General features: G+C 41.6%; 1 protein-coding gene across 14 annotated transcripts in view; it reads left to right on the top strand.

Annotated features, from left to right (window-relative positions):
• Positions 1-23,449, top strand: part of LOC144494088 (calcium/calmodulin-dependent protein kinase type II delta chain) — a 344,749-nt gene that overhangs the window by 182,869 nt on the left and 138,431 nt on the right. For all 14 annotated transcript variants that reach the window (XM_078213682.1, XM_078213767.1, XM_078213738.1 and 11 more), the window contains exon 5: positions 18,708-18,773. In XM_078213682.1, the coding sequence (XP_078069808.1) occupies positions 18,708-18,773 (66 nt within the window). The remainder of the gene's footprint in view (positions 1-18,707; positions 18,774-23,449) is intronic.

The following is a 23,449-nucleotide window of genomic DNA, read 5'->3' as shown; positions in this document are numbered from 1 at the left end:
GGGAAGAAATTAGAAATTGGCGACCCATCTCAATATTGAATGTGGGCTACAAAATTCTAGCCAAGGTCATCGCCAACTGTCAAGTTTGCTCTGGAGTCGGTGATCCACCCTGACCAGACCTATGCTGTACCCAGCAGGAAAATCTCGGATAGGCAGTCATATCCTTGAGTAGTGTGAGGTTATGTGCAGGACAGGAGGGTGGACAACTCCCTGAACCAGCAGAAGGCCTTTAATGGAATATCGCATACTGTAACCATGGATGTGCTCTCCAAAATGGGGTTGGGGAGGGAATCCGCAATTGACCAGAAGACCATAACACATACGAGCAGAATTAGGCCACTGGGCCCATCGAGTCTGCTCCGCCATTCAATCATGGCTGATGTTTTTCTCATCCGCATTCTCCTGCCTTTTCCCCATAACCCCTGACCCCCTTATTAATCAAGAACCTATCTATCTCTGACTTAAAGACACTCAATGACCTGGCCTCCACAGCCTTCTACGGCAGAGAGTTCCACAGATTCACCACTCTCTGGCTGAAGAAATTCCTCCTCATCTCTGTTTTAATGGACCGTCCCTTTTGTCTGAGGTTGTGCCCTCTGGTTCTAGTTTTTCCTTCTAGTGGAAACATCCTCTCCATGTCCACTCTATCCAGGCCTCGCAGTATCCTGTAAGTTTCAAAAAGATCCCCCCTCATCCTTCTAAACTCCCAACGAATACAGACCCAGAGTCCTCAATCATTCCTCATACAACAAGCTCTTCATTCCAGGGATCATTCTTGTGAACCTCCTCTGGACCGTTTCCAAGGCCAGCACATCCTTCCTTGGATATGGGGTCCAAAACTGCTCACAATACTCCAGATGGGGTCTGACCAGAGCCTTATAGAGCCTCAGAAGTACATCCCTGCTCTCGTATTCTAACCCTCTCGACATGAATGCTAGCATTGCATTTGCCCTCCTAACTGCTGACTGAACCTGCACGTTAACCTTAACAGAATATTGAACAATGACTCCCAAGTCCCTTTGTGTTTCTGATTTCCTAAGCATTTCCCCATTTAGAAAATAGTCTGTGCCTCCATTCCTCCTTCCAAAGTGCATAACCTCACATTTTTCCACATTGTATTCCATCTGCCACTTCTTTGCCCACTCTCCTAACCTGTCCAAGTCCTTCTGCAGCCCCCCTGCTTCCTCAATACTCCCTGTCCCACTGGATCCAACTGCTCTACACAAACATCAGTAGTGAAATTTTAATCAGTGGTGGGAATCAGAAAGCTTGCAGATCAAATCTGGCAGCAGGCAGGTCTGCCCTCCTTGCTCTGTCCTGTTCGTGTTTTGTTTAGGATCTTTTGCCAAGTCCATCAGGATTCACGCACAAGAGGAGTGACGATCCCAGGCAGCGAAGGCACGCAGGCCAAAGCCTCCCTGTACATGGATGATGCCTCTGTTTTCTGCTCAGATCCAACGTTGGTGTGCAGGCTCCTGAATGTCTGTGACCAGTTCATAGAATCATAGAATCGTACAATATAGAAGGAGGCCATTCAGCCCATCGAGTCTGTACCGACCACCGTCCCACCCAGGCCCTTTTCCCATAACCCCACACATTTACCCTGCTGATCTCCCCAACACTAGGGTCAATTTAGCATGGCCAATCAACCTAACCTGCACATCTTTAGACTGTGGGAGGAAACCCATGGAGAGAAAATGCAAACTCCACACAGTCAGCTGAGGCCGGAATTGAACCCGGGTCCCTGGCACTGTGAGGCAGCAGTGCTAGCCACTGTGCCACCGTGCCGCCCTTCAAACTGGCCTCAGGAGCCAAGGTAAACCGTGGCAAGAGTGAAGCCATGTTCTTTAGGAACTGGGCTGATCAATCCCTTGTCCCCTTCACCATCTGGTTAGATTACCTGAAGGTGCTGGTAATATGGTTCAAAGCAGCTGGAGCATGCGCTAAAAACTGGGAGGAGTGTATTGCCAAGGTCAAGCCGAAACCAAGAATAAAATTCTCAAGGGACTTTAAACATGAAGTTCACAAAATAAGAGGCCAGTGAGGACACACGTGAGGTACTGTGACATTTTTCAAGAAAACATGTTTTAAATAATACCAAATAGTCAGCTCACATATAAGATGTAAATGCTGGTGAATTGGAAAGATATCAATGAGAGTTGTGCATTACAGCTTGATTAATCAAAATGTTCCAGTTCTACAAGCTGATTCCTGTGAAGGAGGACAATGAGTTGGAAATTGAAGAAATGGGTTTGTAGAAAATGAAATGTTCTCACCTCACAAACAGGCAGATGATAAAGTGAACCTCCAAAAATCTCAGGCACCAATACATTCTAAGCAGTTGAACTCCACCAATTTGATGGAGTAAATGGTTCGATTAAATGCTGACCAAATGACCTGAACGTATTGATGAGTTAGTGTCTTGGCTGTTTCAGTAACTTCCACCATCTGTAAGAGGAAAAATAAAAAGGAATTAATTGCTTTCAACATTGAAGCCGATCTGCTTGACCTTTTTCGTCTTTATCTCTTTGAGTGCACGCTTACTCATTCTTCTATCCTTTTGAGTCTCTGTGGTCTGTTGATAGTCGCCAGTATAATGAATGGTGCCAGACAGTACAACATTAGTCTAAATTGGAAAATAATATTTCAAAAATGTCAGCGTTGTTCAGAATATGGAAGCAGCTGGTTCCAGGCCATAATATGACGGTGAAGCCAGTAGTTTTGAATGGCTGTGACCAACTTTATGTAACATTTCGATGTTTTTTTTTGCCTGAAATCATCCACTGGGGAGTATACCCCTATATTGTTCGCTGTAATTGTTGCTTTGGCATCCCGCAGAAACATGTCAAAATATACTAGAGAGACTAACCAACTTGACAAAGCTATTAAGAATAAGTCGTGTGGGGATAGGATGTAGCTGCTACTTATTTAACCAATACCAGTATCTGTTGAAGTTGCTTATGTTGTAAAGCCTTCTCAGCTATTGCGCTCAGGACTGCTACGCTCACAGGGCCATCTAGTTTTCAGACATGGCTTTGACTTTCACTGAGTAAGCAAGAGTAGAACTATTCTGAGAGCTCCTTCCACTGAATGTAGCAAAAAGGGTCTGCTAATTTGGTTCTATTGATGGAAATTAAGACAGAATTGTGGTATCATAAATTAATGATCACATCTGAGATGCAGTTATTCTGTTGGTGTATGTAGATTTTTATCTGTTTGTTTTTCCTAATGAACATGTGGAGAGCATTTCACAGCTTGTGGTTAAAAAAGATAGTTCCAACATTTGGCTCAGCATTTTCAACACTACTGCTGTCCTTTGGGACCACAATGTCATCTGCACTACACGCACACACTATTGGTACAATCTGTATCAGACATCATTTTGGTGAGGACATCTGATTGTAAATCAGAAGAAATCGTGGGATCTGAGGGAACTTGAATTTGAGAAGATGGATTACATTGGAACAAACTTTAAAAGATGCGGGTTGCCTTTAAGCAGTGCAGGATAACTATAAATGGCAATGGCAGGTATGAGCTTGGGGCCCCCTGCTGAGGTGTGCAACATGTTTAGTGCTGAACTGTACACTGCCGTCAGTTAAATTAACAGGCAGCACAATGTTTGCAAGCTGCCTGTATGTACTCTTGCTACAATTATATAGGGCTGTGGTGAGACCACACCTGGAGTACTGTGTGCAATTTGTTCTCTATCTTTAGGGAAGGCATGCTGCATTGATGACATGCAGCAAAAGTTCTCTAGGCTGGTTCCTGAAGAAAGATATATCCTATAATGGTAGGCTGAGTGAAGTGGGCCCATACTCTTTGAGGTTTAGAAGAATGAGTGGTGATCTCATGGGATAGTACAAGGTTCTGAAGGAGTTTGTCAGGTTAGTCACTGTGAGGTTGTTTCCCCTGACTGGGGAATCTACAACATATAGTACGAACACTGTCTGAGCAAAAGGGCCAGATGATTTAGGACAGAAACAAGAAACATCTCTTCATCCTTAAGACTGCGAATCTTATGGATTGTCCACCCCAAAGCGTTGTGAATGCTTCATCATTGACTTATCTTTGACAAATGGACTGGAAAGTGGAGTTGCAGCATAAGATCATCCATTGCATTGATTTGCAAGGCAGGTTGAAGGGACAAGTGGTCTACTCCTCTTGTTTCTTATGTTCTTCCCTAGCCCACTGAATCAAATTTCCTCTCTGGTCTCTCCTGTCCAAGCCCTGAACTCACATCTTCCCCTATGTTCTCCCTGAGCTCCCTCATTTCCCCTCTGAGCTCATCTTGTGCACAAAACGACCTTCTGTTCCCTCAAACCTATTCTCACTGAACTGCTGATCAGCCAACTTCCCTTGCTGGCTATCATGCTAGCTCATGTTGTTAATGACTGAAAGGTCACAGCCTGAAACCTTAACTCTCCACAGATGCTGAGTATTTCCAGCATCTCCAGTTTTTATTCCAAGGCACTGGCTTCCCATGTACCCTTCATAGACTTCATCTGTGTCACCTACTTGTGCCAAGTCCCATTCACTGACCATCACTGTGCTCACTGGTCTACATTGACTTCATGCCTGATTTTATTGGAGGCCGTGACTTCGAGACTTTAAGATCTGGAATTTCCTTCCTAAACCTCTCTGCCCTTCTTCTCCTTTCAACCTTTAAGACATTCCTTAAACTTCTCTTTTGACCAAGACACCTGGCTTAATATTTCCTTCAGTATCTTGATGTCAGATTTTGCTTCATAATACACGTCGCACCTTGGGATATTTACTATGTTAAAAACGACAAATAATTACCAGTTGTTGTTGATTTGTTCCCTAGCCACTCCTTTAAAATTCAGTATTTGGACAGGAACTTCAATAACCGATTAGAGTGAGGCTTTTGTGCCAGACCTGTCCCCGAAGCAGTGTTACAAGGTTTGTACTTATGTTCATTCTGACCTGAATGGAAATCAAACACAAATTTCAAATGTATGCGACCACAATAACTTGTAATTAAATTGCAGCTTTAACAGAGTGAAGTGTCTATTTTAACAACCTGAAGGCAGTTGTATTTTGTGGTCGAGTAAGTCTTTTACAGCCCTTACCAGTGTTCTCGCAAATAGGTTGTGTCCGGCTCAAGTTACTTGCTCAATCTGCTGATTTCAACATTGCAGTATTTACAAGTGTGCTTGCACATTGTGAAGATTTCAGTTATTCCCATGACAAATTTATAGAGTGCCCTGTTTTTTGGAAGGCAGATAATGAATTATTCTCCATGTTTTCGGATGCCTTCAGGGCCTGAAGGTTAGTGTCTGAAGGACGTTGGATCTTGTATCTCAGATCTTCATCAGGAGGATTAGCATTATCGAAAAAGATATGGAATGGTGGATGAAGCTCCCTAAAAGAATTAACCTTTTACATCTCGGGCTGAATTGCAAAATCCACAGTGTATATTCACCGACAGTTTTAACTGCTAGCGGTATAACTAAAATAACAAAATCTTCACTCCAAATTTGTATGAAGAATTGTGCAGTTTGTAATATACATTCTGGATTTTACCATCATAACTGCAAATTACATTTTCAACTGGGAGTTTTTCCCCAGCACCAGGTTTAACCAATTGTAGCTTTCCAATACATATTTTGCAGCAGGTACTTTTTATTGAACCAAAAAACCCAATTCAAATTAAATCCAATTCATGGTCCCCACGTGAGGGACAAACAAAGTCCAAGCTGACAAAATGAGGCATTGCACCCCCTCCTGGGCTTGATCTGATGATTCATCTTAACCAAAAGGCCGATATGGCTTGAAAAGTTGCATCAGGTAAAGCCTCGGTTTAACCTCATTAGCTACCCTAACCCTTTACCCTAGCCTGGGCAAACCACCCTCGCAGGCATCAGCACACCCCAAGTGCAATGGGCTAGCTCTGTCACCTGCTTGATCATGGTTTCACCCACAGGTGGAGACAAAATCTATCTGAGAATGATTCTCTGCCATGTCCTAAACTTTCCTATTATCCAAGAGTGTGTTCCAGCAGTCCAGAATAAATCTCTCCTGACATGCTGCAGGTGGATATAAATTGATGCAGATGAGTGACTTGTGGCTATTATTGTGGTTCCTACATTTAAGTATTCCGAATGCTTGATGCAGAGCAGGTACAGAAGTTAGGTTTTCAAATCTGGCAGAGAGACCTGTGCCAGCACTTTCAGACCAATATGAGGCTCCATTTTCCAGGGGAAAAATATAATTTATTTCAGTATCTTGCCAGCCATCTCCTGACCTCAGCAGCCAGCGCGAGTCTTGCCGAAGAAGTGTTCTTCCCCCAATCTGATGTGACTTCCTGGTCATGGCTCGAGAGTCAGTCCTGTATGTAAATGACTTTGGGGTCATAAATATGACCAGGGTCGGGGGCATGTTTATGGAGGGCTGGAATCCTGCCCCACCAGAGATGGGCTCGAATTAAAGTTGGCAAAAGTGTAGGCTATTATATATCCAACAAAATATAAGTGTGACAAGTGGTCCAAATGAACATCTTTTTCCAAGCCACTCTCATAGCTTTGTCAAAAAAACCTGTCTTATCTGAACACAACTGTCCTCCCAAAGGGCACTGCTAACCTTCTGAGATGAATGCCATTACTTTGTCCATTACTCTTTTTTTCCGCATCAGTGCTCACTTTAACACTACCAAATGAAACGTAACTGTAAATGATAAATTCTTAACGTCATCGAACAACAACTAGTGGCTACATCGAGCTCAAAGTCATGCAACTAAATATGATTTTGCAGATTGATTATTTGGTGCGAAACTGTTGACATTACAGTATAGATTTCATCGACTCATGTTTTTAGTTCTATGAAGTATTCTTTTTAAATCCAGACAGCCACAACTTGTAAGCCAGTGCCCTTAGGATTGCAAGGAATGACCTGTGTAATTGCCACATTTTAATTTATCTAACATGTAAGATTTAACTGCAAAATCACAGCTTGACTTCTTAGCACCACACCCAGCTCAGTGCAAAAGGCATGGTGAATTCTTGGGAGGACCTTCGTATAAATCCACCTGTGAAAATCCCTGTTATGACAGTTGGCATGGCCCTGGACAAGATGAGGGAAGGGGAAGAAGAGAGGAATGCCAAGGCTCTGTTCAATCCACCTCCAGCATCAGTCATCAATCTGTTTTGAAACCCGGTTCACACCCTACTGCTTGGGCATTGGTTATCGGTGAGTGTTCATATTGCCTCCAACACCACAGCTTTTAACAACCCTCAACACAGTTTCCTTGGCTGCAGCAAGGGATATAATTGATGGAGCTCTCATTGATTCGTATGCCTGCGACATAATCAGCTTTGTTGCAGCAACAGAGCTTGCTGTTTCTTCTCACTGCATGGGTGATGAGGTCTAGCTACTCGTTGAATATTTATGGTTCTTAATTAACTGGATGAATGTCTTCTGTGTAAAATATATGTTTGTTGTATTGAGGTGTTCTCTTAATTGCACAAGGTTAAGTTATTGATGTCGTAAGAAACCTAGTTTTTTGAATCGCCGTTAATTGAAGACAAGTATATGAAAATTGTCTGTGGCTAACACTGAATTAATAAAACTGATGAGCTGCTCCGTATTCACCTTTTTATTTTAATACACCCAGTTTAATTATGTTGAGAAATTATTATTTCTTTCCTTGCTATGAGTCAGCTCACCTAGCAGAGATTAGAAACATCGATTTGGATAGAAGATATTTTCCTGCATATATTCTATTCTCAATCCAATTAAAATGGCATCAATTATATAAATTGCCACTGGACTTTTCAAATCACGATTTAATTGCTGTTATGCACATTAAGACAGTTTATGTTTTCAACTTTCTCCTTTAATTCAAGGTAAAATGGAGTATTTTGGAGAGAGCGATAGGATTTCCTACTAAATCTGCCCCTAGACAAACCAATGTGACCTGCTTATTACAGAGACAGAAACACAAATTAAAATGTATTCAAAGTAAGGTATAAATTTGAACACCTTGACAGTAAGGAAGAAGCAGCTGATCATGATTGGTCTGAGTCTGTCAGACCAAGGGAACGGGGGGAAGACTGAAAGGTGCTGCTATGCCAGGCAGAAGAAAAGGACTATTTTTTGGTTAATCACCACGCAGAGTGCTGGTGAGGACGGATCCCTGTTTGAGGAACCCAGTATTGTGAAGAATTAAAAACCAGAGTATCACCAGAGGCTATCTTGCCACTGGAAGCCCATTCGATTATGCTCAAAGATGAATGAAGAGTTCTTTTTTAAAAGAACGTTGAAAGATTCACGCTGGTGTAAAGAAGGGGTTGGGGAAGAGATCCTGTTAAAATGAGCAGGAGCTTGGAAATTTTAAACACAACACTACGTTTCTGCAGACAATATATTATAATGTATAAGTGTGGTTTGGGGTTTTCAAATGTGTTAAGTTAATAAGGAGGTGGAGATGATGGAGTTGGACTGGGGTGGGCATAATAAGAAGTCTCACGACACCAGGCTAAAGTCCAACAGGTTTATTTGGAATCATGAGCTTTTGGAGCGCTGCTCCTTCATCAGATTAATAAGGAGCACTGCTGCCATTCTGTGCCTGTGGTGGAGAGAGTGGGTGTATAAGATGGTGAATGGGGTGCCCATCAAGTGGGCTGTTTTGTCCTGGATATTGTCGAGTTTCTTGGGCTTTGTTGAAGCGGCACTCATTCCAAGAAACAAGAGCATATTCCATCACACTCCTTTTGCCGTGTAGATTGTGGACAGACTTTGGGGGATCATGAGCTGAGTTACTCACTGTAGACTTTCCAGCCTCTGACCTGCTCTTGCCGCCACAGTATTAATCTGGTTGGTGCAATTACATTTTTGATGAATGGTAAGTCCCAGGCTGTTAACAGTGGGGGATTCACGATGATAATGCCAGTGAACATCAAGGGGAGAGAGTTTAATTCTGTCTTGATGGAAATGGTCTTTGCCTGACATTTGCACCAGAGAACAAAGAACATTACAGCACAGGAACAGGCCCTCCAAGCCTGCACTGACCATGCTGCCCAACTGAACTAAAACCCCTCTACTCTTCAGGGGACCATATCCCTCAACTCTCATCCTATTCATGTATTTGTCCAGACGCCCTTTAAAAGTTACTGTCGTACCTGCTTCCACTACCTCCCCCAGCAGTGAGTTCCAGGCAACCACCACCCTCTGTGTAAAAAAATATTTGCCTCGTACATCTCCTTTAAACCTTGCCCCTCACACCTTAAACCTATGCCCCCTAGTAATTGACTCTTCCACCCTGCGAAAAAGCTTCTGACTATCCACTCTGTCCATACCCCTCATAATCTTGTAGACTTCTATCAGGTCGCCCTTCAACCTCCGTCGTTCCAGTGAGAACAAACCAAGTTTCTCCAACCTCTCCTCATAGCTAATGTCCTCCATACCAGGCAACATCCTGATAAATCTTTTCTGTACCCTCTCCAAAGCCTCCACATCCTTCTGGTAGTGTGGCAACTGAATTGAACACTATATTCCAAGTGCGGCCTAACTAAGGTTCTATAAAGCTGCAGCATGACTTGCCAATTTTTAAACTCAATGCCCCAGCTGATGTAGACAAGCTTGCCTTCTTGACTACCTTCTCCACCTGCGTTGCCACTTTCAGTGACCTGTGTACCTGTGCACTCAGATCCCTCTGCCTATCAATACTCTTAAGGGTTCTGCCATTTACTGTATATTTCCTATCTTTGTTAGACCTTCCAAAGTGCATTACCTCACATTTGTCCAGATTAAGCTCCATCTGCCATCTCTCCACCCAAGTCTCCAACCGATCTATATCCTGCTGTATCCTCTGACGGTCCTCATCACTATCCACAAATCCACCAACCGTTGCGTCATCTGCAAACTTACTAATCAAATCCATTACATTTTCCTCCAAATCATTTATATATATATATATATATATATAAAACAGCAAAGGTCCCAGCACTGATCCCTGAGGAACACCACTTGTCACAGCCCTCCATTCAGAAACTCACCTTCCCACTGCTACCCTCTGTCTTCTTTGACCGAGCCAGTTCTGTATCCATCTTTCCAGCTCACCTCTGATCCCGTGCGACTTCACCTTCTGTACCAGTCTGCCATGAGTGACCTTGTCAAAGGCCTTACTGAAGTCCATGTAGACAACATCCACTGCCATACCCTCATCAATCATCTTCGTCACTTCCTCGAAAAACTCGATCAAGTTAGTGAGACACGACCTCCCCTTTACAAAACCATGTTGCCTCTCGCTAATACGTCCATTTATTTCCAAATAAATGTTACTAATGTTAACTAATGTTATTTGGCACTCATCAAATCAAGCCTTAATGATGTCTGAGACTTGCTGCATGTGAGCAGGGACTGTTTCAGCTTCTGAGGGTTGCAAATGGTGCTAAACATTGTGCAATCATCAGTGAACAGTAGCACTTCCATTCTTATGATGGAGGGAAGATCCATTGATGGAGCAATTGAAGATGGTTGGGCTGAAGACACTACCCTGAGGAATTGCTGCAGTAGTGTCTTAGGGCTGAAAACATTGGCCTCCAACAACCACAACCATTTTTTTGTGCTAGGTATGACTTCAGCCAGTGGAGAGTTTCTCCCTGATTCTCATTGACTTCAATTTTGCTAGGGCTCCTTGATGCCACACAGTCACATGCTGCCTTGATGTCAAAGGCAGCCACTTTTACCTCACCTCGCCTCTGGAGTTCAGCTCTTTTGTCCATGTTTGGGTCAAGGCAGTAATGTGATCTGCAGCTGAGTGGCCCTGGCAGAACTCATACAGGGCATCAATGAGCAAGTTCTGCTTAATAGCACCATTGATGACACCGTCCATCACTTTACTGATGATTTGGAGTATACTGATAGGGCAGTAATCCACTGGGTTGAATTTCTTCTGCTTTTTGTGGACTGGAAAGTACCTGGGCAATTTTCCACATTTTCAGATAGATTCGAGTGTTGCAGCTGCAATAGGACAGCTTAGCTTGGGACGTGGTTAGTTCTGGAGCACAAGTCTTCAGTATAATTGCCAGGGTGTTGTCAGGGCCCATAGACTTTGCAGTGTCCAGTACCTTCAACTGTTTCTTGATGTCGCTTCAAATGAATCAAATTTACTGAAGACTGGCATCTGTTAAGGTGGGGTACTTGGAAGAGGTGAGTGCTCTTCTTTCCTCTCTAAATGAGGAGGCTGTATCTTGCTATTTCCTTAACTAATTGGCTAGTTAAATAACTTAACATTAGATGGGCATGGTAGCAATGGTGATGTGCCGTGACTGCCACATGGGAATCTGTGGAGTACACTGTAGTCCTGGAGAACCAGATCTGTGGTAAGTGAACGCCGCTTGAGCAACTTTGGCTCAGAGTTATTGAGCTAGAGTCTTATGTTACAGACATTATGGGCATCTGAGAGGAATAGAGTTACCTGAGTTCCAGCAGGCAATCACACCACTTGGGTTAAGGTGGACTTGGCAGCTGATCAGCGGTCAGGGACATGAGGGTGTGACTGTAGGTCAGACACAATCCAACATGAGGAAGAAAGCCTCAGCCCTTGACTTTGACCAACAGATACAAGGTACTTGTTATCTGTGTGGCTGATAGCAAGGACTGCAGGATGGATGAGCAAACTGACCATGGCTGCATGAAATGGAGAGGGGCGAGAATAAAAAGATTGTGATATCTATAGGGTCCATTTTATTCAGGGGGATGACTACTGTTTTTTCTATAATAACCGAGAGTTCAGGAGGTTGTATTGCCTGCCCATTGCCAGGGTTAAGGACATCTCCTTGTGGCTGAAGATGAACCTGGAGTAGAAGGGGAAAGATCCAGTTGCTGTAATCCATGTAGGAACCAATAAAACAGGTAGAACCAGGAATGATGTCCATGCGAGGTAACCATCTTTGGATTATTAGCTGAGTCGTGCATCAATTGTGGGAAAGGAAGGATTGTGATTTATGGGTGCTGTATATTTAAAAGGGTTGTAAGTTTACTTTAACAGCCAACTACATGATTTGATAATGATGTCATCAGGGTGTGTCCTCAGATTGCTGGTTTATTTTCAGTTTTGTACTTGAAGAGCAGAGAGCAACTCTTCACTAAAACCTGTTGTGTGTCTGTTTGAATCTACGTGTGCAAACTAAGTCTGTTATTTTTCTGTTAAAACCCACAACCCCTAACATTCGGACATTACAATGGGGCACTAGCAACAGTACTTGGAGGGGTAAAAGGAAGATGTTGGGGCTCCACGTCAGCCAGGCAAGATATCCATTTGCATTCTTGCATCTTCTCACATTGCAATTAGACTCCAGCAACATTGCAAACAAATACAAAATTGCCACTGAAATCTGCATTTACAGAGGCACTTGAACCTTCATCTAGCTCCAGGAATGCAGTTGCTATTGGTGAACAAAACATGAAGGAAGTTCTAAGTTGTCCTGCCCGATTAAGTCCTTTCAAAAAAGTTGCCTTTGTCTCTGAAAGACTGAATGTCACTGAAAATGCTGCAAATGATGAAGAAAAGAGGGGTGATGATGGAAGAAGTACTGATAAAGTTAGATTACCATCACCTGCTGCAATTCTGTTTGGTTGACCAGTGAGAACCGTCTTAATGACTATCATCCGGTGGCTCTGACACCCATCATTATGAAATGCTTTGAAAGGTTAGTCATGGTACCAATCAAGTCCTGCCTGCCAGACTGCCTGGATCCACTACTGTTCGCCTATCGCCACAACAGGTTCACAGCAGACGCCACCTCCCTGGCCCTGCACTCAACCCTGGAACACCTAGATAACAAAGACACCTATGTCAGACTCCTATTCATAGACTACAGCTCAGCCTTCAGCACCATTATTCCTATTACACTCATCTCCAAACTTCATGGCCATGGGCTCAGCTCCTCCCTCTGCAACTGGATCTTAGAGTTCCTAACCCACAGACTGCAATCAGTAAGGATTGGCAACAATATCTCCCCCACAATCATCCTCAACACTGGTGCTCCGCAAGGCTATGTCCTCAGCCCCTTACTATACTTCTTATACACCTCTGACTATGGCCAAATTCCCCTCCAACTCTATTTTCAAGTTTGCTGATGACTTCACCGTTGCAGGTCGGATCTCAAACAATGACGAGACAGAATACAGGAATGAGATAGAGAATCTGGTGAACTGGTGCGTCAACAATAATCTCTCCCTCAATGTCAACAAAATAAAGGAAATAGTAATTTACTTCAGGAAGTGTAGTGGAGGGCATGCTCCTGTCTACATCAACAGGGACGAAGTAGAAATGGTGGAGAGCTTCATATCTTTAGGTGTCCAGATCATCAACAACCTGTCCTGGTCCCTCTATACAGACACTATAGTTAAGAAGGCCCATCAACACCTCTACTTTCTCAGGAAATTAAGGAAATTTGGCATGTCTGCTTCAGCTTTCATGAACTTCTACAGATGCACCATAGAAGGCATTCTTTCTGATTGTCTCACAAAATTCTGAGGTCACGTACCAACCGACTCAAGGACAGCTTCTTCCCTGCTGCTGCCAGACTTTTGAATGGACCTGCCTCGCATTAAGTTGATCTTTCTCTACACCCTAGCTATGACTGTAGCACTACATTCTCCACTCTCTCCTCTCCTTCTTTGTGTATGGTATGCTTTGTCTGTATAATGTGCAAGCAACAATACTTTTCACTGTATATTAGTACATGTGACCATAATAAATCAAATCATTTCCATACTATCATCTCACCAATTCATCTTTGATCACAAACTGGTTACATCAGAAACAAAATAAGATGAAAGATGCACCTGACAGTCATACTGGTGCAGAACTACTACCAATATATATTAGCCAGAAGGTGAGGAGGTATCATGCCAGCAAGAACAGACATAGATCCCAGCAAAGATATCCAAGATGTGCAAAGAACCACACTAGTATGAGATGACAATACCAAATGGGGTAATACTGTGTGAAGGAAGCGATCTCACCACAGGGGACTCTGCTAGCCATGTACAAAGTGACTAATGAGCATCAACTACCCGTACCCAGTATGTTGAGCAGACAAAGAGGCAACAAGCAACACACTGACAATTGAGAACAGTCGTTCCAAACACAATCCTCAAGAGGAGAGGACAGACAGTTTGATCGCGCACTCGTATGTTGTTGATACAAGATGTAGTTGAGTCAGCTGTATAGTTCCAAAACCAGACAATATCTTGAAAAATAATGCTCTATAAGTTATTGTTGCAGTTCTTGAATGTTTTCTGGGAATAGGGTTATGGTCGTCATATTTCCTTTGAATAGGGAACTTTTATAGAATATATATTATACTAAATAGGACTGTTATTTAAGGGAAGGAGGATGCTGTGACAGAGAATTTGTTATTACGTTAAATATCATTTTAAATATATGTTTATGCTGATATGAATGCCTTCACAGGAAATGGTGCAATATCATGAGGTCCAATTCTAATGCACAGTTAGCATTAGGCAAACTGAAGCAGCAACAAATTCCATTGAAGCTCTCTGTTCAACCTCTCTGCCTACCCTTCAGCTTTGTTTGTATGAATGTAGAAAGAGATAAATTGATGAAGCTTTTTTAAAAAGAAGATGCTGGATCCTTGGCTCCAGTGTGTTTTGTGGAGGCAGCCTGTTATGGGCCGGTGGCAGGATATCCGGCGTTGTCAATGGTTCCCTTTGCACCCTCCGTTGCTAGGGAACACGTAGCAGGAGATTGCCATCATCAGGGGTCAGCCAGATGCCATGGAAAATCCCTCCCATAGAGGACGAAAGCAAGGTAGCTGTGAAGAACCTTTTGTAAGTTACTGGCCTCCTTCTGTGCTATCTTCTAGCAATCTAGTCACCTCAGAAGAATTACAGTGAGCCATCATTTATTGCTTGTAACTCAATGCTGGCTTTCCTTCACATTGCCAGCTTGCTTAGCTGGACATTGAGAACCCATAAAATGCTTTGCAACATTTCTCCAACACAAGTAGGATATCTGGTCTAATTCTTGAGTTAATGCCTTCAGTTTTTAAATGTTGCTGAAACCGTCAGGTCTGACAATTCTACTTGGTGAATTCTGTATCTTATTTCCTTGCTCACAACCTTGAGAATATTGTACTGTGTACAGTCTGGCCCATGGATGTACTCCATGTATGTATTTAATTTCTTATGTTTCATCATAAAACTTTACCAATTTCTACTTCTGTTCTAGTTTGCTTAATTGAAACTAATGGGCTGGATTTTTGTAGAAGAAGTAGGAAGATCAAATTGGAAACTTCCCAACCTGGTAGACCCATGTCCTTTTAAAAGGGTCCCCAACTGCTGCCATATTTTCATTCTGGGGTGATGAATGTATTATGAAATAGGGCCCCATCACCTCAGGAAGCAGGTCCAAGGTGGCAACAGAGGGGCATGGATGGTGAGACTAGTAAGCCTGGCTATCTGCATCTGTTTACTGGGATGTCAGGCCGGTTTTAATGATGCATGTCTGGCACTCGTATCGCCCACACACCTCCACCCACCCACCTTCCATGTTTCATCATACTGCATATCCACTTGACGCCCCGTCTATCCTCAGTAGTCACTCACCCAGGATCTACTTTTAACAGATCTTAGGAGCTATGTCTTTGAAATGGGCATAAAAAATAAATATCTAACAATGTAATTTGATGGGAAGAAGCCTCTCCTTCAGAAAAAAAGCCATCCAAAAAGAATTAAACCTCCTCAAGTAATCAATCTGTTGTATGTATGAACAAACATCTATTTCACTAACCAAATCAAAAAAAGCCAATTAAAACTGTCAACCGAAATGTTGATTAAAACTCTCCTCCTGAGATTGGTGAGTCTGGACCTTTTGAAAGTCAGCCAAGCATTCCTAGTAGGCTCAGCTGTGATAGTAAACTCTGCAAAACGTGAACAATGGAGTCCATCAAAACTGAAAAACCAAATGCCCTTTTTTCTGAGCTACACTGGGTGTCTTGTCAACAAATTTCATCCAGAAACAGGTGGGGGCTTTTTTTTTTAAGTGAAAGCTACTGAAGATTTTTTTTCCATTTTTAAAGGACTTTAGGAATTTAAATTGCCTCAGAATATTACATGAGATCCCAAGCAATGTTTTCTTCAGATTTTAATGCATCAGAGCACTTGTGAAAATGAATCCAATGGGAAAAGTACTCCCAAGCATCGGCACTTGCACAATGCTGATGAATGTAATGGTCAACTTAGCTTTACAGCACTGAATTATGTAATCAATCATTGTAGTGAAGACATATCCACTTAGAATACAGCATCTAATGATTGAAACCGAAAGAACACCATTTTTTTGTATATCAAAGCCTGTCAATTAAGGAATTCCATGAGCGTATGTCTTTTCTCTTGGTTCCCTACTTAAAATTCGGGTTCCCCTGTGGTTCATGCCTCCTCTCACTGAAAGGACTCCATTCCAGTACAATTGATGGGGGAAGGGTGGAGACAGTGAATGGCTTTAAACTCCCCACTCCCACAACAGATCTGGCAAGGGCTGTTGTGCACTGAGCGGTTAATTGTTCATAGCCTTATTCCATGCTGGTGAAAACTGTCAGAATGAAAATAAGGATTGAAATCACAGCTCCTATCCTCCATTTTCAAAAGGCTCCCTAGTACCAGACTCAGTGAACCTCTGAGCCCATGTATCTAAACTCTTTTCTCCCATCTTCACTTTTGAGGAATTAATTTTACAACATCACCCATCTCTGGCCTTCTATAATATTTTGAACTTGACCCTTGATGTATTTACCTGTATTCACTTACTACGTGCACAGCTTAAAAAAACACAACTTTGGATCCCTTTTCTGCTATCTTTATCTGCCATTGTATTGTCCTCTCGCCTTTGAAGCAGAAAAAAAGAGCAGAGTAATGCAGGAGATGGGAAATTGGACATACAAACAGAAAACACCCTTGTGGCAAGATTAGACAGGCTAATTTTGTCTGTGCACGGACTCTTCAGAATGATTCCCCAGACCTGAAACATTGACATATCTGTTCTCTCAACAGGTGTTCACTTGTCTGCTGGATGTTTCTAGAACTTCTGCTCTTATTTCCTTTATTTTTCCTTAGCTCAGTTCATCGTGTTCCAAGTAATTATAATTTTTTTGGTTTGGTATATTATAAATTACTACAGATTAGTTTATATGTTCTTCTTGACAATTTATTCAGAGCAATAATTTGGTCTTTCTAGATGCGTGGTAATGCTAGATTTTATCCTTAGAGCTAGGAAGTCTAATAGAATGCTAGTCTTTATTAAAAGAGGATTTGAGTACAGGAATAGTAAGGTCTTGCTTCAATTGTGTAGAAACATGGTTAGAGCGCACCTGGTGTAGCGTTGCAATTTTGGTCCCCTTACCTCAAAAAGAATGCTATTGCCAAAGAGGGAGTGCAATAACAGTTCACCAGTTCTGGGGATGATGGAGCTTCTTATGGAGAGAGATTGCACAAACTGGGCCTGAAATTTTGAAATTCTCTCACTGCAGAGGGCTGTAGATGCTCCGTCATTGAGTTTATTTAAGGTAGAGATTGATAGATTTTTGATCAACAATATTGTAACGGGTTATGAGGATAGTGTGGGCAACAAGCAGTATCCAATCAGCCATGATCGTATTGAATGATGGAGCAGGCTTGATGGGCTGAATGGCCTACTCCTGTTCCTATACTTCTGCATCTCCAAATAAAGTCTTAAAAATATTTTTTATCATCTATTTTGTAGCTGCAGTCCGTTTTTAATCCTTCCAGAAGATGTTCTAAAGTTTTGCATAACTGGATTTCCTCCTACTTGTTCAGACTATTTGTCTCTCAAATTGTAAATCAAGCCTTCACAGACTTTGTTTCTATTCTAGGCAGGTTTTACTTTTGTAATAAAGCTATCTCACCCATGTAGAAATCAGGTAAATTGTCAATATAACTTTCCAAGCATGAATAACGATTCTTAAAAACTGTTTCCTGTAAGATTTGTGAAGAATTTTCTGTCCTTGACAATTAACGTGTGATATAAGGGATAAACAAAACATTTCTAATTATAGCCTTTTTGAGAGATTAGTTTGCAAACCTTAATTTCCTAGCACATGGCATTTTTTAATGTCAAAATTAACTATAGCAGCTAACGGTGACAAAAAATATTCTGGTACTCCTATCTTGGTGCTGATATTGGTATACTTCATTATACTGGGGATTTTACAGAACACTAACTGTGTACACTCAAGCTAAACAACTTGAGAAACACCAGAGTGATAGGCCAATGTAGTTCAGGCTATTAAATGAGCCATTTAGAATTATTATAAGACATAAAATTACACCGAAGCAAATACATTCCACCAAGGCTATTTATGTATTGCATACCTGGGATAACTTGAATTTTACTAAAATAATTGTGCAACAGAATAAACTTATTGGAACTTTTGATAATTTTTGTTACGTGTAAGATCTCTCGTGTCCCATAGATATCAAATAGATGTGAATTGCAACATACTTTCTCACTGTTGTTTCATCTTTAAGGTCATTTTACGGTAGACTACAAAGAGATGTTTTAAAAGATTAGAATGTTTTGGTGGTTTAACATATTTGGCTAATGGGCAAAATGGGGTGACATTAGCTACACGGTGTACTGGTGTCCTCTACATTCTGAAAGAATACTAATCACTTGCGTGCAATGTTTCTTGTCTTATTAGAGTGACTGGAGGAGAACTATTTGAAGACATTGTGGCCAGAGAATACTACAGTGAAGCAGATGCCAGGTAAGCTTACTCCTTTTACTGTGAGACTGTACTGTGTGGCCTAGAAATTCCTTAGAGTTGTTCTGAGGAGCTTCCCGGCCTTAGTTTTACACTGTTTTCTAAGTTAGGTGCAAATCTTTCTGAGTGTACAGTGCTTAATCATGTTAAAGGCAGATTTAACACAACCAAAACGTCAATGTTTTTACTGAACTGAAGCAATTACTTCAAAAAAAATGCAGTTAAAGGCCTGTTGACATGATTATAGCACATAGCTCTAAATATTTTCTGTTAGAGCAAATAATTATTTTACAAGTTTTGCGGTGAATATGCCTGTGTTTTTCCTTTCTTAAAAAAATTGAGCATTTTCCATTTCTGAAACATATTTTGCCATGGTGGGGAAGCCAAAGGGTATTGATTTGATGTAGACCTGGCTGTCACCTTCATATTTTCATTTTTATTCCAAGTATCAGTAATTATAATTTCAAAAAACAACTGAAAAACTATTCACACCTGATAGGAATATCTAAGTGTTAAAGGTTCAGGGAAATTAAATGGTGTACTATATATTGGGCCATAACTTCCTTGGAGTCGCTAACAGCAGCAGATGAGCTTCTTTTCTTCGACATACTAGTTGACAAATCTAACAATGGGTTCTCTACTATTGTCTACAGCAAGCCTATCTGCACTGGTCAACATATGCATTGGGGTTTCTACTGTTTCATGTGCTATAAAATTGACCCTACTGGCAACCTCATAGATACAGCCTGAGCCAATAGCTCACCGTACATGCTCAGTGGTAAAATAGGGCACATCCTGCACTCTAATGCCTACCCTGTACATTGCAGAAAATCATGAATGGAGCTAAGTCTGCCACCTTTGGTTTTGGAAAGTGCCCAGTCTACCTCTGATTAACCTGGAAGTGTAAGGAGTCTCAGCAACTTGAGCAACAGGTGAAGCCAGCTGTTTCTCACTGCGACTATGCTGCAGCAAAACAAGTTGTACTCTCCATGAATAGGATGCTGCCATCAAACTAAAAAGATGTTGGCTGGAATTCTCCCACCCCACCCGTCACGGCAGACCATGTAAAAGTCCATTGACCTCGGGCGGGATTCTCTGGCTTTGAGTTGAGTGCAGCCGGAGAATCCTGCCCGTTCTGCCTATCCCACAAATGAGTGATATGAGGTATGTGAATTTCAGTGCCAGCATAATGCCAGTTATGTAGGCCGTACATCCCAACAGCTGGCAAATGGTATCATGCCCCTTCTGCTGTTTGCACCAGGCTAAGTGACTGTATCGAACCAGCCCATGCTAGCAAAAGCCGAAAACATAAGCTGGAATTTTAACGCCCTGCCCGTTGACTTCGGGCAGGATTTTCTGATCTCGGGACGAGTGAAGTCATAAAATCCCACCCATAGTGTCCAACATGAGATGTGATTCCGTGATTGAACAGCTCTTACTTAACAATCCTGATTGTGTGAAGAATTACACTGACAATCAATTTAAAATGATCAGTCGACCTCGCAGTGTGGCTCACTTACACGTGCTGGAAGCTATACATGTCCACACACAGGGCCCGCTCCTTGCGGACAGAAGGAGCATGTCCACACATTGTGTTTTCCTCAGCTAAACAAAAGGAGGGGCAGCCATTCCGAGATACATTCTCCATGGCAGCAACTCTGCCAATCACAGTCCACTTGCAAACCAAATCAACACTCTCATCTCGTGCAGTATAAATTGTTGATCCCTTTACCTTTGGTATTCTTGTGAACTCTCCTGATGATTGCAAGACAAACAGCATCAACAGCATGTCTCTCTCTTTTCAGCAATATTCAATCATCCTTCAGTGCAATGATTTTAAAACGAGCACGAAGGTTTGTAGAAACCCAATTTGTGCTGAATGCAGTTTTCCCTTAAAATTCTACAATCATTTGCAGCAAAAAAAGCACAACCAATTGGAAGTTCTAGGTCATAATGTTCTCAATGTTACTGAGTTTAGGAGCATGCTTTTTGATTTCTTTAAAATATTTTTCTTTTCGCTTGTCACTGGTCCATTAATTATATTGGCATAAACTCAACAATTTGAAAAAGAAAATCGTGAATGGGTTGCAAAATTTCACGGTGGCAGCATTGTTTTTAAGGTGTTTGAAATCAGAAGGAGCGATCAACAATGTGAACAGTATTCAAGTTAGACTTGCCTATAGTATATCATCCATTCGGTGGCATTCCAGATGATCTTTCCACTGCAAATAGCATTACATGCTATTAAATTATTTGGCACCAGAAACATTTCACCAATCTTCAATTAGAATCTGTGATTGTGTTAACATTAACAGGCAAACCTTCAACTGTTTTAACATATTTAGAAATAAATATGTAGAAATAAATAATGGTAAAGCATTTCAGAAATGGAAACTACTTCAACATTCTTGAGAACTTAAACTACTTACATTTCTACTGCTTAGTTACGCTGTAGATTTGTGCCTTTTATTTTAACAGCTAATGTTAAAATTATGAATAATGAAAATTGAAATGTGTTGTAAACAAGTGCAGTAATGCTTGATTTCTTCATATAGAATTCATTTTCCATTTCTTTCAATCCTATTTCTAAATCTCTCAATTCCAAGTATCTATTAAGGGGATATTCTCATTATGTAATCTTAGAAATAGTTTATTAAAATTAACTAATTTCTCTTCGTTCTTAACCTTTACATAGTGATGAAAAGGCCATCATCCCATGTGGGAAAATCTACCGTAGCATTTCCTCCTTTAAAGATTGCCAGAGGGCTTATAATGATTAGTTAGTCAGTCACATGTGGCTTTACACACCAGGAGTCTAGATCAAGTGTGGTCTTCAGAGAAAGTAGGGTTAGCGGACAGGAAATAATTGGACCAGAGGAAGATGTAATTCTGACTCATTTTTTGATGTCCTACATGCTACCCTTACTTTTGTATTTAATTTATAAATTCTAATGCCAACATTCATAATGGAGACTGCCTATGTAAGTTTGTCAAAAAAATAAGTATATCTCCCTGCCAATGGTTTTACTCAGCGTCTCCACTGGAAGGAAATAGGGTGTCAACTTTCTGTGGGGCGTTTCAATCATTAATGTTTATATTAGAAGTTATAATGGAAAAGTTGACAAGAACTGTGCATATTGTTACTGAAGGGACGTTCCTATTCAAAGAATAAAAAATAGAACTCCTTACCCCACCATGGAACTCCCCCTACCCCTTCTCCCAATGGAACTACCCACCCATACAAACCATCCCCATGAAAACGCTGCTTCCTCCCCCACAATCCCAGGAGATGAAATCCCACACCACAGAACTCCCTCTCCCCAGGCATTGCCCAGTGTGTCAGGGTATTTCCCAGGCACAACCTACTCCACTTGGGTGATGCACTCACCTGTGCACCTCCGGCATGTTCTGCTTGCCAGGTGCACATCATGGGGGAGTCTGTTGTGATTCACATGGACAACCTATTAGGGTGGGGGTGAAGGGAGGGTCAGGTTTAAAGCCTGATCCCACTGGCATAAACTGCATTTTGGGACTCACGTGGGATTATCCCATCCCCGAAAACAGGAGCGCAGAATTGCTCCCATTGATAATTCATGTGAATGTTAGAATGCAGTGAAGGTTCCTTCATGCAGACATTTAAGCTCAGGTGAGTTCAGCTAGCTGAAAGCAGGAATTGCAGAATTCCTTTGAAAACACAACAAGATGGTTCACAGAGACTCTTTCTACCCTACATGCGATGGCAGGTATCTTCCAGAGAACCGGGCCCCGAGGCAGTTTAGACTTGAGGCAAGCTTTGCTGCTTTGGTGTTGACAGGCTGGATGTTAAACAACGGATTGCCTGGGAGTATATGAATGCAATAACATTTTCTAAAGGCCGGAGGAGCTTAGGCCCTATAATGTTGCCCATCAATGAGTCAGTTTCAGGTTAACAATCTATTTCTATGCCTCTGGTCTACATTTGTTGTTCACTTTAGGAGATGGATGGTGGTTATCAGCCCCTCTGCAGTTATAATCTACGATGGCACTCTCTCTTTGTTATGAGTCCAGGATGGGTAGACAAATCGTCTGCTACTCCCTCGTTTCATTGATTGTTCTGGGTTCGCAAAACGATAGGTGTGAGATTCCACAAGGATGAATTCTGAGCTTTGTCCTGTAATTACTGTTGGACGTTTCCACGTCTGTAACCAACTTGCAAATCATGTGACCTGTAACGGCCATATTTTTGGTCCTGCAAGATCCATTTTTTAAATAAACAAAGTAAAGTTTCATATTTAACCATTCATGATCTTTTTCACATGTCTTATAAACATGACCATATATAGTACCACTTTCTCCACTCTGTATACAGGGTTTTTAATTTTGGAAATTTAGTTTAGTTTTTACACTTGGTGTAAACTGACCTGGTTGTTGTCAATTTACCAAAAGCTCATGTTGTTTAATTGATCCTTTTGTGTCAATTTTCTTTCTTTGAAGAATTATGAAGTAAAAAGAAGTTATATTCATAAAGCACCTTGAACAACCTCTGAACGTCCCAAAGTACTTTACACTCAATCAAGCACGTTATGAATTTTGTCACCAATGCAATGTAGGAAGCACAATACCTCATTGTGCACAGCAAACTGCAAAAAACAGCAAGACCTGAACAATATTCGGGCTTGGGCTGGTTTGTGGCGAACAAT

This window comes from Mustelus asterias, chromosome 1 (assembly GCF_964213995.1).
Source record: "Mustelus asterias chromosome 1, sMusAst1.hap1.1, whole genome shotgun sequence".
Classification (NCBI taxonomy): domain Eukaryota; kingdom Metazoa; phylum Chordata; class Chondrichthyes; order Carcharhiniformes; family Triakidae; genus Mustelus; species Mustelus asterias.
Note: the sequence above shows the minus strand (reverse complement) of the source record. Positions and strands in the feature narration are given on the sequence as shown.